Source organism: Ictidomys tridecemlineatus, chromosome 13 (genome assembly GCF_052094955.1).
Source record: "Ictidomys tridecemlineatus isolate mIctTri1 chromosome 13, mIctTri1.hap1, whole genome shotgun sequence".
Taxonomy (NCBI): Eukaryota; Metazoa; Chordata; class Mammalia; order Rodentia; family Sciuridae; genus Ictidomys; species Ictidomys tridecemlineatus.
The window spans coordinates 46,629,036-46,643,812 of NC_135489.1; the positions used below are offsets into that span (position 1 = coordinate 46,629,036).

Sequence of the window (14,777 nt, forward strand, 5' to 3'; positions counted from 1 at the left end):
GAGTTTTGAGAGGTCTTTGTCTATTTTTGGTAACAGTTCTCTTTCAGATATGTCTTTTGCAAACATTTCTTCCCAGTCTGTCTTGTCTTCTCATTCTCTTGACTGTGTTTTTTTTACAGAAAAGAAAATTTTCATTTTAATGGAGTTCAGCTTATCAAATATTTTTTTCATTGATTATGCCTTTGGTGTCATATCTAAAAAGCTATCACCACCCAAAGTTCATCTAAATGTTATCTTCTAGGACTTTTATAGTTTTGAATTTTACATTCAGGTCTGTGTTATAGTTTGGTTGTGAGGTGTCCCCCAAAGACTCACGTGTAAGAAAATGCAAGAAGGTTCAGAGGAGAAAAGATTGGGTTGTGAAAGTCTTAACCTAATCAGTAAATTAACCACTTGATGGGATTAACTGAGTGGTGACTAAAGTGGTAGGGTGTGGCTGGAGTGGGAATTGGGGGCATGGCTTTGGAGTATATATCTGTATCTGGCAAGTAGAGAGCTCTCTCTCTACTTCCTGATCACTAAGACATGAGCTGCTTTCCTCCTCCACACTCTCCCACCATGATGCTTAGCTTCACCCCAAGCCCCGAGAAATGCAGTTGACCTTCTACAGACTAAGACCTCTGAAACCATGAGCCCTCAAAACTTTTCTCCTCTACAATTGTGCTGATTGGGTCCTTTAGTCACAGTAATGAAAAAGTTGACTAAAACAATCTGTGATCCATTTCAGGTTAATTTTTAGTGGATGAATGGATAAAAAAATGTAGCCATTGTGTAATGGAATTTTACTCAGCAATAAAAGAGAATAAAGTCATGGCATTTGCAGGTAAATGGATGGCACTGGAGAAGATAATGCTAAGTGAAGTTAGCCAATCCCCAAAAAACAAATGCCAAATGTTTTCTCTGATATAAGGAGGATGACTCATAGTGAGGTAGGTAAGGGGACTATGGGAGGAATAGATGAATTCTAGATAGGGCAGAGGGGTGGGAGGGAAAGGGAGGGGGCAGGGGGTTAGAAAGGATGCTGGAATGTGATAGATATCATCATCCAAAGTACATATATGAAGACATGAATTGGTGTCAACATACTTTATATAAAACCAGACATATGAAAAATTGTGCTATGTAATAAGTATTTTAATGCATTCCACTGTCATTTATTTTTTTTAATCAATAAAAAATAATCTTAAAAAATGAAAGAAGGGCTTAAGCTCTGTGTCAGTTTTATTTATTTAATTTTACATGGAGATGTTCAGTTGTTCCAGAACCATTTGTTGAAAGACTATCTTTTCATCATTGCATTGCTTTTACTTCTTTGTCAAAGATCAGTTGAGTAACTTTATGTCAGGCCATTTCTGGGCTCTGTGTTCTATTACTTTGATCTATTTCTCTATCCTTTCACTAATACTGCATACTTGATTACTATATCTTTTTAGCATGTCTTAAAGTCAGTTAGTTTCAGTGTTCCAACTTTTTCTCCTTCTTCAATATTATGTTGACTAGTCTGGGTTTTTTTGCTGTTCTTTATGAGCTTTAAAATAAGTTTGTTGATAGCTACAAAATAATTTTATGTGATTTTGATTGAGATTGCACTGAATTTATAGATCAAACTGGAAAGAACTGACACATAACAATATTGAGTCTTCTGTCCATGAATATTGAATGTCTCTATTATTTAATTCTTTGATATCTTTCAAAAGAGTTTTGTAGCATTTCTTTTTTAAGTCTTGTACATGTTTTGTTATATTTATACCCAAACATCTAATTTTAGGAATGCTAACGCAAATGGTATTGTGCTTTTAACTTTAAATTCCATTGCAAATATACAGAAAAGTGATTGACTTTTTTTTATTAACCTCATATACTGCAACCATGCTATAATTGCTTATTAGTTCCAGAAATATTTTTGTTAATTCTTTCAGTTTTTCTGAATAGACAATCATGGCATTTATGAATAAAGAATTATTATTCCTTCTTTCCGATGTATATACATTTTATTTCCTTTTCATCTTTTTGTATTAGTTATGACTTCCAGAAAAATGTTTAAATGCAGGTGGTGAGATGGGACATCTTGGCTTGTTTCTGATCTTCTGGGAAAAGCATTGATTTTCTTTTTTTAAAAAATTGGTGCATTATATATATATATATATTACACACACACACACACACTACTGAGCTTTAAGTTTCTTACCATTAAATATGATGTTAGTTGTATGTTTTTTCTGCTCTTCATTGAGTTGAGGAATTTTCTCTCTATTTGTAGGTTACTGAGAGTTTTTACATAAGTGGGTGTTGCGTTTTGTCAAAGTTTTTTTGGCATCTGTTGATATGATTATATGATTTTTCTTCTTTAATTTGATGTGATAGATGACAATAATTGATGTTCAAATGTTGGATCAATTTCATATATCTGAGACAAATCTCACTTGGTTGTGTTGTATAATACTTTGAATACCTTATTGAATTCAATTTTCTAATATTTTGATGAAGCCTTTTACATCTATTCACGAGATATATTGATTTTGACTTCTCTTTTGTAACATCTTTGGTTTGGTATTCAGGTAGTGCTGGCTTCAATAATGAGTTAGGATATTCCTTTTGCTGCCATCTTCTGGAAGAAATTGTAAAGTTTTGGTAGAGTTGAAGAATAATTTTGTCAGGTACAGAATTTTAGGTTGGTGTTTCCTGCTCCCCCCAACAGTTTAAACACTTCTCTTTCTACTTGCTTACATGGTGTGTGAGGAGAAGTCAAATGCAATTCTGACCTTTGTTCCACTACAGGTAAGGTATTTCCCCACCTCTGGCTTCTTTAAGGATTTTTTGCTTATATTTGACTTTCTATAGTTTTAAATGATATATATGTATATCATTTTTATATATACCATATATATAAAATTTTTATTATATATACATATAACATTTTTATTATTTTGGAATTTACTTTGCTTCCATTCCTTCGAGCTTTCTGGATCTGTAGTTTTGTTTGTGGCAATACTTTGGAGAAAATTTCAGATGTCATTAATTCAGATATTTCTTTTGTCTCTTTTTATTTTCCTTGAATTCCTATTATGTATATGTTATACCTTTTGCAGTGGTCTCACAGTTCTTGGATGTCCTCTTATTTTATTCAGTCTTTTTTTTTCTTCTTTTTCCTCTTCTTCTTTTTTATTTTTTATTTTATTTTATTTTTTTGCTTTCTGGTTTTGGTGGTTTTCATTGATATATCCCCAATATCAGAGATTTATTTTCCCTTCAGCTGTATCCAATTTACCATTAAAGTCACCATAGGCATTCTTCATTTCCATCCTGTATTTTTAATTCCTAACATTTCTTCTTGGTTCTTTCTTAGAATTTCCATCTTTCTGCTTATATAGCCCATCTGTTCCAGCATGCTGTCTACTTTACCCATTAGCACAGTTGGTATCTTTATCATAGTTGTTTTAAAGTCCTGATCTGATAACTCCAACCCTTCTGAGGCATCTTACTCTGAGTTTGGTGCTTTCTCTGTCTCTTCAACTGTGTTTTTCTTTTCTTTTTAGTATGTCTTATAGTTTTTCTTAGTTGCCATATATGATGTACCAGGTAACAGAAACTTCTCTAAATAGGCCTTTAGTAATTCGGTGGTAAGATGTGGGGAGGGGAAAGTGTTCGTGAGGCTTGTGAATAAATCTCATTTTTTTGTGACCCTGAACCAAGAAGGGACTATGAAGCATGTTTTTCAGTCCACCTTTCCTCCTCCTCAGTGGGACAGAGTAGAGAGGACTGCAGTTGGGTATTCCTTTTCTGTCACACAGAAGGCAAAAGCTGTCTAGAGTGGAATATTGCCCTTTACCCCAGTTAGGCTCTGTTAAAAACATAGCAGGTTTAGTTCTGGTTAAATAATTTCTCCTGAGGGTAGATCCTCTGTGAAGGAAGAATAGTGCTCTGTTATATTAAAAAAATGTTTAATTTTCCCTTCCCTCAGTGGGAAGCATGAAAGAATTTTTCTCACATACTCCTTGTGAGAATCTGGTTGAACTCCTGGAGGCAAAATTTGTAGAAGTGTTTAGGGCTTGATGACTGAATCTCCCTAGAGTTTTTAATATCTTAGACTTGTCTGCACTGAGCCTCCAGCAATTCATCAGTTACAGTTCAGGTTTCCCTACCTTGGCAGTGCTTCCTACAGTTTATACTTGTGGATTTCTGCTCTGGCTTGCCAAGATTTTCTGCATTTGTCTGTCAGTATCTCTAAGTTTTGGGAGCAGTGGTTTTTCTTGCAATTCCACATTTATGATGGGTTTAAAGAGAGAGGTTGTTTTTTTCCCTCATTTTTTTAAAAAAATTGTTTTTAGGATGAAATCACGATTTCCAGATTTTTATATGCTAAACTACAAACCAGCAGTCCCCTAATGATTTTTTTAAAAAATTCATAGATTTAGATAGTTTCCTTCATCATAATCTAAATAGAACAGTTTTATATGGCCTTATAATAGTTATCTTTGGAATCATTTGCAAATTCATTTAACACAAATATATGCAAAGCATGTGACCCTCTTTGAGTTTTTACTCATTTTCCCTCTCATATGCTGGTCACACCTGCTATTGGTTCTATGTGTGCACCTCTTGCATTGATACTTTCCTTCTCATATCCGCATTGGCTGCTTTATTCTGACTCTAAAGTACTATGGTATCCTAATAGGTCTTCTTGCTTTTAGTTTCCTCATTCCCAACATTGCAACCAGATTAAAATCCTTAAAACTTTACTTTTATCATATACGTTTTCTACAAAAACTTTGTTTCCTTTTTAGAAGACAGTCAAAATTTCTAAGCCCAACATTCAAGGTAGTCTAGGTTCAGACCCAGGGCATTTATTAAGCTGTTCTGGCTCAGTGCAACCCCCACTTTATAGTCTGGGCCACCACTCTATAGGCCAAATTTCTGTTCTATAACCTGGATCCCTGTTGAGTCTGTTATTGGGGGTGCTAGAAGGGGATTGGAGGTCTGAAAGGTACTAGGGACTTTCTGCTGCTCTTGTTTCTTGTGTGCTTATTTTCCTGGGAGTATAACTCCAGCCTCATGTTTTTCACATTGGTGGCCCCAGTTCCTTCCAGCTTGCCATTGCTTCTGCACTTCAGTCTCACTGAATCCCCTCAGAGAATCTAGCTCCAGCCCCTCCTTGGAGGTTTGGGTTCTAGATATATAAATCTGTTCCTTTAAGCTATTAAATTTTAAAACTCTTTCTTCCATTTGTTCTCCAGCTGTAGGGGTGATAGCGTTTCCTGTGGGTGCTCCCTCCATGATATCTTAGAATTCTCTTTTTACTCTTTCAAGTCCTTACTTAACAACTTTATACTTAGTTAATAATTCCTTATATTGAATTTTCTTTGTTGAAATGGTGTGGTTTTTGCCTCTTCATTGGGCCCTCAGTGATACGATATAGACACTACTGAGCCACAGCCACAACTGTTTAAATTCCATTTCCCAAACTAGACCTTCTGTTTCAGTTGAGAAAAGTCTATTCTTTTCATGGATTCCTATGTGAGTATTTCCTTTTCTCAACTTTGAAAGCTTGCCTATATCTTCCACAACTTAAGAAAGCTATCCAACTTCTGCCAATCTGAATCTGCAGTTGGGTATTCCTCTTCCGTCAGAAGGCAAGCTATCTAGAGTGGAATATTGTCCTTCTAAAGCCCAGTTAAAATCCATCCCTGGACTTTTCTGAAATGTGATCTCTTACCTTTCTAGTCCACAGTGATGTCTCCTGGGCGTGGATAAGTCATTTAACAGTCCCATACAAACAGCCTCCCCACACCCATCCCCCCTCGCTAACTTACAGATAGGTTGTGTTCTCCTGGTTTGCTTGTAAGTCAGTTGTTTAGAAGTTCAGGTGTATTTTCCTGTAGAAATAACTTTATACATGGTGGCTAAGGCAATAAATGGTACATATATTTCAAACTGCTTCTTGAGTCCATTTAACTCACGATGGAACCAAATTCTAAAGATTCAGGAATGGAATCTAACAAAAATATGTATCATTTTTTGGGGAAAAGTTTGACACAGAATCCTGTCCTTTATGGTCCCTACCCATAAGAATAGGACATCCTTGGGTATATGAAGACTCAGCAGTGGCAGTTCCTACCAAATCTTCTTAGGGAGAGAGAGTTGAAAGCTGTGGTGGCAGGGCCTCCTTGGATACTTATTTGTTTGCATGCTGAGTCTTCAAGTCAGGGACTACCTGGACCATGCGGAGATCAGCAATTTTCTAAATGTTTCTTCCTTCCAAACCTTCCAAAAGGGCAAGACTGTACCTTGTATTGCATTTTTACACAGTGCTGAGGCCCATTTTCCCCCAAATATGTCTCCTGATACTAGGCTATTTCTGAAAAAGATGATCTGGTACTCTGACTCTTCTTATGGTCTGCCTACTGAAAATGAATGCAGTCAAACCTGTTTGCTGTACATGTAGCACCATTAAAAATAAGGTTCGAATGTATACTTAAAAAACAACAACAACCTTTCAAACCTTTACTAAGTGGGAAGGGAAAAGAGGACTGGAGTTATCCTTAGCTGGAACTTACTTCTAAAAACCTGATACTTATTGGTCAACTTCATAGCATAGTAGAAGCATGATGGCCAGGTGATCAGTCAGACCTGCATTGAAAGTCCAGCTCCATAACTTTCCAACATGAAACATGAGGAAATTTGCTTTATTATTTACAGCTCAGGTTCCTCATTTGTAACACGGTGATAATAATATTAAGCCATAGAATGATTTTTGAGGAATAAAAGAGATAACAAATAAGATACCTAGTGTGGAGTCTGGCATATAATAGGTATTTTATACAGTCAGTAAATGTTAATTCCTTTGCCTTTCCTTTTAGAAATAAACTTATTTGTAACTTGAGTGCAAGAAGACATATTCAGGCTGTCTCTTCCTCTAGAGATGGCCTGCATTCTCCCTTGAATATGTATCTACTTTCCTAAATAAACCTGTCTGTGTCTCTGAAAAGAAGGGGAAGGAGGAGGAAGAGGAAATATCCACTGTTGCTGAGAACTGTGAGCCAAGGTCTGAAAAGTGGACAAAGTAGCTTGCATCAAAGTAGGAAGTTTTGAGGATACACATTCTATTCTGTGTTTCTTTAGTCACCTCTTTTGTGTGTGTGTGTGTTTGTGTGTATGTGTGTGTTAAGAATTCAAGCCTTTAATAATAACTCACAGGAGTCAACAATTGATGCAAAAAACTATATGCAAATTTTTTATGCAGGAATACTATCTATACATATTATATTATCTCAGAATACAATAATTCTTAGACAATGAAAATTTGTTTGCTTCTTTCTAAGTAGAGTACTCTTTATATATATTCCCCTGAAATTGGTTCTTATCAGAATGGGTTTTTTTTAAAAAAAATTAAAGATAGTATTCTCTAAGAAATCAATTTAAACCATAACAACATTGTTTTTTCTTTTTTTAAAAAATGTATTCATTCTAATTAGGTATATATGACAGGAGACTGCATTTTCATTCATTGTACCAATTGCAGCACAAATTTTTATTTCTCTGGTTGTACATGATGTGGCGTTACACCATATGTGTATTCATATTCTGTACCACCAACTTTCCTGTCCCCATACCCCCTTCCCTCTTCTCCCTCCCCCTTGGCCAATCAAAGTTCCTCCATTTTCCCCACACCCCGAGACCCCATTATGGATCAGCATCCACTTATTAGAGAGAACATTTGGCCTTTGGTTTTTTTGGGATTGTCTTACTTCGCTTAGCATGATATACTCCAACTCCTTCCATTTACCTGCAAATGCCATAATTTTATTCTCTTTTAATGCTGAGTAGTATTCCATTGTGTATATATACCAAAGTTTCTTTATCCATTCATTTATTGAAGGACATCTAAGTTGCTTCCACAGTTTAGCTATTGTGAATTGAGTTGCTACAAACATTGATGTGGCTGCATTACTATAGTATGCTGATTTTAGGTCCTTTGGGTATAGACTGAGGAGTGGAATAAGTGGGTCAACTAGTTGGTTCCATTCTAAGTTTTCTAAGGATTCTTCATACTGCTTTCCAGAGTGGTTGCTCCAATTTTCAGTCCCACCAGCAATGTATGAGCGTTCCTTTTCCCCCATATCCTCACCAACACTTATTGTTGTTTGAATTCTTGACAACTAGCATTCTGACTGGTGTGAGATGAAATCTTAGAGTAGTTTTGATTTTCATTTCTCTAATTACCAGAGATGTTGAACATTTTTTTTCATATATTTGTTGATTGATTGTATATCATCTTCTGAGAAGTGTCTGTTCAACTCTTTAGCACACTTATTAATTGGGTTGTTTGGTTTTTTTGGTGTTAAGTTTTTTGAGTTCTTTATATATCCTGGGATTAGTGCTCTTCTGACGTGTATGTGGCAAAAATTTGCTCCCAAAATATAGGCTGTCTCTTTACCTCATTGATTGTTTCTTTTCTGAGAAGAAGATTTTTAGTTTGAACCCATCCTATTTATTGATTCTTGATTTTATTTCTTGCACTTTAGAAGTCTTGTTAAGGAAGTTGGGGCCTAATCTGATGTGATAAAGATTTGGGCCTACTTTGTCTTCTATTAGTCACAGGGTCTCTGGTATAATTCCTAGGTCCTTGGTCCACTATGAGTTGAATTTTGTGCATGGTGAGAGATTGGGGTTTAGTTGCATATAGATTTTTTCCTTTTGCTGCATATGGATTTCCAGGTTTCCCAGCACCATTTGTTGAAGAGGCTATCTTTTCTCCAATGTATGTTTTTCGCACCTTTGTCTAGTATGAGATAACCGTATTTATGTGGGTTTGTCTCTGTATCTTCTATTCTGTAACATTGGTCTATATATCTATTTTGGTGCCAATACCATGCTGTTTCTGTTACTATAGCTTTGTAGTATAGTTTAAGGTCTGGTATTGTGATGCCTCCTGGTTCACTCTCCTTGCTAAGGATTGCTTTGGCTATTCTGAGTTCTCTTATTTTTCCAAATGGATGTCATGATTACTTTTTCTATATCTATAAGGAATGATGTTGGGATTTTAACTGGAATCGAATTGAATTTGTTTATTGCTTTGGGTAGTATGGCAATTTTGACAATATTAATTTTGCCTATTTAATACCATGGGAGATATTTCCATCTTCTAAGGTCTTCTTCAATTTCTTTCTTTAGTGTTCTGTAGTTTTCATTGTAGAGGTCTCTCACCTCTTTTGTTAAATTGATTCCCAAGTACTTTATTTTTCTTGAGACTATTATGAATGGGGTAGTTTTCCTCATTTCTCTTTCAGTTGATTCATCACTGATGTATAGAAATGTGTTTGTTTATGGATATTAATTTATATCCTGCTACTTTGCTGAATTCATTTATTAATTCTAGAAGTTTTCTGGTGAAGTTTTTTGGATCCTCTAAGTATAGAATCATGTCATCAGCAAATAATGATAGTTTGAGTTCTTCTTTTCCTATTTGTATACCTTTAATTTCTTTCATCTGTCTAATTGCTATGGCTAGAGTTTCAAGAACTATGTTGAATAGAAGTGGTGAAAGAGGGCATCCGTTTCTTGTTCCCATTTTTAAAGGAATGCTTCTGATTTTTTTTTTACATTTAGAATGATGCTGGCCTTGGGTTTAGCATAGATAGTTTTTAAAACATTGATGTATGTTTGTACTATTTCTAGTTTTGAACATGAAAGTGTGCTGTATTTTGTCAAATTCTTTCTTGCATTCTTGTTTTTAAGTCTATTGATGTGATGAATTACATTTATTGATTTCTGTTATGTTGAACCAAACTTGCATCTCTGAGATGAATACCACTTGATCATGGTGCACTATTTTTAAAATATGTTTTTATATGCAGTTTGCCAGAATTTTACTGAGAATTTTTGCATCAATGTTAATCAGGGATATTGGCCTAAATTTTCTTTCCTTGATGTGTCTCTGCCTGGTTTTGGTATCAGGATGATACTAGCTTCATAGAATAGGTTTGGAAAGTTTCCTTCCTTTTCTATTTCAAGGAATAATTTGAGGGGTATTGGTATTAATTCTTATTTGTATGTTTTGTAGAACTCAGTTGTGAATCTGTCTGGTCCTGGGCTTTTCTTGGGTAGGCTTTTGATGGTGTCTTCTATTTCCTTGCTTGAAATTCATCTGTTTAAATCATGTATGTCCTCCTGGTTCAGTTTGGGTAAGTCATATGCCTCTAGAAATTTTTCAGTTTCTTTGAGGTTTTCTATTTACTAGAGTATAAATTTTCAAAATAGTTTCTAACTATCTTCTGTATTTCAATAGTGTCGGTTGTGATATTTCCTTTTTCATCATGAATTTTAGTAATTTGCGTTTTCTCTCTCCTTTTTGTTAGGGTAGCTAAGGGTTTGTCAATTTTATTTATTTTTTTATAAAACCAACTTTTTGTTTTGTCAATTTTTTTAATTGTTCCTTTTGTTTCAACTTTACTGATTTCTGTGCTGATTTTCATTATTTCCTGTCTTCTACTACATTTGGCGTTGGTTTGTTCTTTTTCTAGGGATTTGATATGCAATGTCAGGTATTTTATTTGTTGACTTTTTATTCTTTCAAATGAATGAGCTTAATGTAATGAACTTTCCTCTTAGCACTGTTGTCATAGTGTCCCAGAGATTTTGATAAGTTGTATCAGAGTTCTTATTTAACTCTAAGAATTTTTTATCTCCTCCCTGATGTCTTCTGTTATCCATACATCATTTAATGGTGTATTATTTAGGCACTAGGTGTTGGAGTAGCTCCTATTTCTTATTTTATCATTGATTTGTTGGAGTAGCTTTTATTTCTTATTTTATCATTGATTTCTAATTTCATTTTACTGTGGTCACATAGAATGCAGGGTAGTATTTCTATTTTTTTTTTGTATTTTCTAAGACTTGTTTTGTGGCATAACATATGGTCTATTTTGGAGAAGGATCCAAGTGCTGCTGAGAAGAAAGTGTATTCACTGGTTGATGGATGAAATATTCTGTATATGTTTGTTAAATTATTAAATTAAATAGTCTAAATTTTTAATTGTTATATTGAGTTTTATAGTTTCTTTGTTTAGCTTTTGTTTGGAAGATCTATCCAGTGGTGAGAGAGGTGTATTAAAGTCACCCAGTGTTATTATGTTGTGGTCTATTTGATTCTTGTAGTTAAAAAGGCTTTGTTTGATATACGTAGATGCCCCATTGTTTGGGGTATAGATATTTATGATTGTTGTGTCTTGTTGATGTGTGAATCCCTTAAGCAGTATGAAATGTCTTTTTTATCCCTTTTCACTAGCTTTGGTTTGAAGGCCACTTTATCTATATGAGGACAGAAACCCCTACTTGTTTATGTGGTCCATGCAAGTGGTACTTTTTTCCTTACCCTTTTACCTTCAGTCTGTGGATGACTTTTCCTGTGAGATGCTTCTTGAAGGAAGCATATTGTTGGGTCTTTAAAAAAAATCCAATCTGCTAGTCTGTGTCTTTTAATTGATGAGTTTAGGCCATTGACATTCATGGTTATTATTGAGACATGGTTTATATTCCCAGTCATTCTGCTTTATTTTTGGTTTTTACCTTGACTTGATTTCTCTTTTGATTGGCCTTTTCTTCAGTGTAGTTCCTCTCTTTGCATATTTTTCTTGTTGTTTTAAATTTCCTCCTCTGGAATATTTTGCCAACAATGTTCTGTAGTTCAGGCTTTCTAGTTGTATATTCTTTTAACTTTTGCTTATTATGGAACATTTTTTTTCATTATCAAAATCTAAAGCTTAGTTTTGCTGGTATAAGATTCTTTTTCTTATACTATTTCCTTTTTCTTTCAGAGATTGTTATATGTTGTTCCAGGATCTCCTGGCTTTGAGGGTCTGGGTTGAAAAAAATCTGCTGAGATCCAAATTGGTCTCCCCCTATATGTGATCTGATTTCTCGTTCATGGCCTTTAAAATTCTATCCCTATTCTGTATGCTAGGCATTTTTATTATAATATGTCTTGGTGTAGATCTGTCATAATTTTGTCCATTTGGTGTCCTGTAAGCCTTGTATTTGATTTTCCAATTCATTCCTCATGTTTGGGAAATTTTCTGATATTAATTTATTGAAGAGATTGTGCATTCCTTTGGTTTGAATCTCTGTGCTTTCCTCTATCCCAATAAGTCTTAGATTTGGTCTTTTGATGCTGTCCCATAATTCTTGGATGCTCTGTTCATGGTTTCTTATCATCTTCACTGTATAGTCAACTTTATTATCAAGACTATATAGTTTGTCTTCATTATCTGATGTTCTGTCTTTCAAGTGATCTAGTCTGTTGGTGATGCTTTCTGTTGAGTTTTTTTATTTGATTTATTATTTCCTTCATTTCAAAGGTTTCTGATTTTTTTTCAGAATCTCTCTTTTTTGAAATTATCTTTTGCTACCTGTATTTGCTTCCTTATCTCTTTGTTGGTGTGATCAATGATTGACTATATTTGCTCTCTTATCTCTTTGTTGGAGTGATCAATTTTTGCCTATATTTGCTCTCTTATGTCATTCTTGAATATTTGCAGATTATTTTAATCATGTACATTATGAACTCCTTCTCTGACATTTCATCAACTGTGCTGTCAGTGGCTTTTATTGTAGTATCTTGGTTTGTCACTTTCTTCTCTTGTTTTTTCATATTGTCTATGTGTCTTCCTTTCTTGCAGTGCAGATCTGGGGTATTACAGTTTCTACCCTATAATTCTGTAGTGTTCCTGCAGATTACCTGTACCTCTTCTTGGTGTTGGGCTTCCAGTTCTCAGCTGGTGTCCCAAGATGGATGCTACTGCAACTAAAGGTGGTGGTGGCAATAGCAGAGGTAACTCAAGTTAACAGTGGGGGTGCTCCAAGATGGCTGCAACTACTTCAGAGATGGGGCTGAAGGGTGGGCCTTACAGTGGCTTTGGGCTGCCTATTCAAAGATTGGCTTCTTCTAGTCCCTTTCTGTTGCCTCAAGGTGTAGGCTACTACATGGGGAGGGCTACAGTGATGGCTGCAGTGTCCCATAAATGAAGTAGGCTAGGAGAGCAATGCATTGATAAATGGGGAGCCCGAGCATGGTCCTCTTCTCTGTGTGTGGGCAGTCTTGGGCCTGGGCTTTCATACAGGTCAGTGGGGGAGGTACTGGGCCTGGGCTCCAGTGTGGGTTGATGGGTTGATGGGGGCATTCCTGGGTCTTATCTAGGCCTGGGTTTCAGCCTTGGTCAGTGTGGGTGGTCCTAGGCCTGGACCTGGGCTCTGGTGTGGGTCCTGTTTTTTCTTACAGAAGATAATATTTGTAAAGTTACTTTAATATGACATATATGTATTAGTTTTAAACCTTTCTGTTTTCCCCTGATTTAGACAAACTTTTAAAACTTTTTTATTTTAAAATTTTATTTTTTTAAATTAAATTGCTAAGTTAAAATATTATCTTTATGGTATGCAACATGATGTTTTGATAAATGTATACATTGTGAAATGGCCAATTCAAACTATTTAACACTGTAGGAGCTAATAAATTCATCATTTTTTTGTGATAAGAACTCTTAAATCTAATCTCTTAGCAGTTTTCATATATACAATAAATATATTGTTCCTAACTATTCAGACACTGTGAGGTATAATCTCTTGACTGGATTCTTCCTTGAAAATTAAAATTTTATGTCCTTGGACCAAAATTAACCCAATTCTTTCACCATTGTTAACCGCTGTTTTACTCTATTTCTATGAGTACATATAATCAAACTCATGTAATGTTAGTCTTTCTGTGTCTAGCTTAGTTTACTCAGCATAATGTCTTCCAGGTTCCTCCATGTTGTAGCAAATGACAAGAGTTTTTTTTAAGGGGCTGAACAGTATGCTACTATGTAAATATATACCATATTTTCTTTATTCACTCATTCAGTGATAGGTTTTTAGGTTGATTCTGTAACTTGGCTACTGTGATAATATTGCAATGAACAAGGGAATGCAGATATCTCTTCTACATACTGATTTCTTATGTTTTGGACATAGGCCTAGTAGTGGGATTGCTGAATCATACAATACTTCTATTTTTAATTTTTTGAGGACTCTCCATCCTCCTTTCCATATAGCTGTACTAATTTACATTGCCATCAAAAAAGTGTGCAAGGATTCCCCATTTTTTTACATCCTTGCCAACATTTGTTACCTTACTTAAGGATTTCAATCCAGCAAATTTTAAAATAATATTCATACCTACTGTGAATACTTTTTTTCTTTTTTTATTGGTTGTTCAAAGCATTACAAAGCTCTTGACATATCATATTTCATACATTAGATTCAAGTGGGTTATGAACTCCCATTTTTACCCCAAATACAGATTGCAGAATCACATCGGTTACACATCCACATTTTTACATAATGCCCTATTAGTAACTGTTGTATTCTGCTACCTTTCCTATCCTCTACTATCCTCCCTCCTCTCCCCTCCCATCTACTCTCTCTACCTCATATACTGTAATTCATTTCTCTCCTTGTTTATTTTCCCATTCCCCTCACAACCTTTTATATGTAATTTTGTATAACAATGAGGGTCTCCCTCCATTTCCATGCAATTTCCCTTTTCTCTCCCTTTCCCTCCCACCTCATGTCTGTGTTTAATGTTAATCTATAGAGAGCTTTTGGTAATATCGCCATTTTGATGATGTTAGTCCTGCCTATCCATGAACAGGGTATATTTTTCCATCTTCTAAGATCTTCTTCTACTTCTCTTTTTAGGGTTCTGTAGTTTTCATTGTATAAATCTTTCACCTCTTTTGTTGATT

At 35.0% G+C, this 14,777-nt stretch overlaps 1 protein-coding gene across 17 annotated transcripts in view; it reads left to right on the forward strand.

The window, feature by feature from the left end:
• The first annotated feature begins 763 nt into the window (after positions 1 to 763).
• The window catches only part of LOC144369840 (uncharacterized), a 188,005-nt gene continuing 173,991 nt past the window's right edge, over positions 764 to 14,777 (forward strand). For 10 of the 17 annotated variants that reach the window (XR_013429640.1, XR_013429638.1, XR_013429639.1 and 7 more), the window contains exon 1: positions 771 to 929. Coding sequence is in view for 2 of the 17 variants with exons in the window: in XM_078030274.1 (XP_077886400.1) it covers positions 2,728 to 2,778 (51 nt within the window). In the remaining 15 variants the exon portion in view is untranslated. Of the gene's footprint in view, positions 930 to 2,662; positions 2,779 to 14,777 lie in introns of those variants that run through there. The other 7 variants (XR_013429644.1, XR_013429645.1, XM_078030272.1 and 4 more) reach the window with 5 other exon arrangements.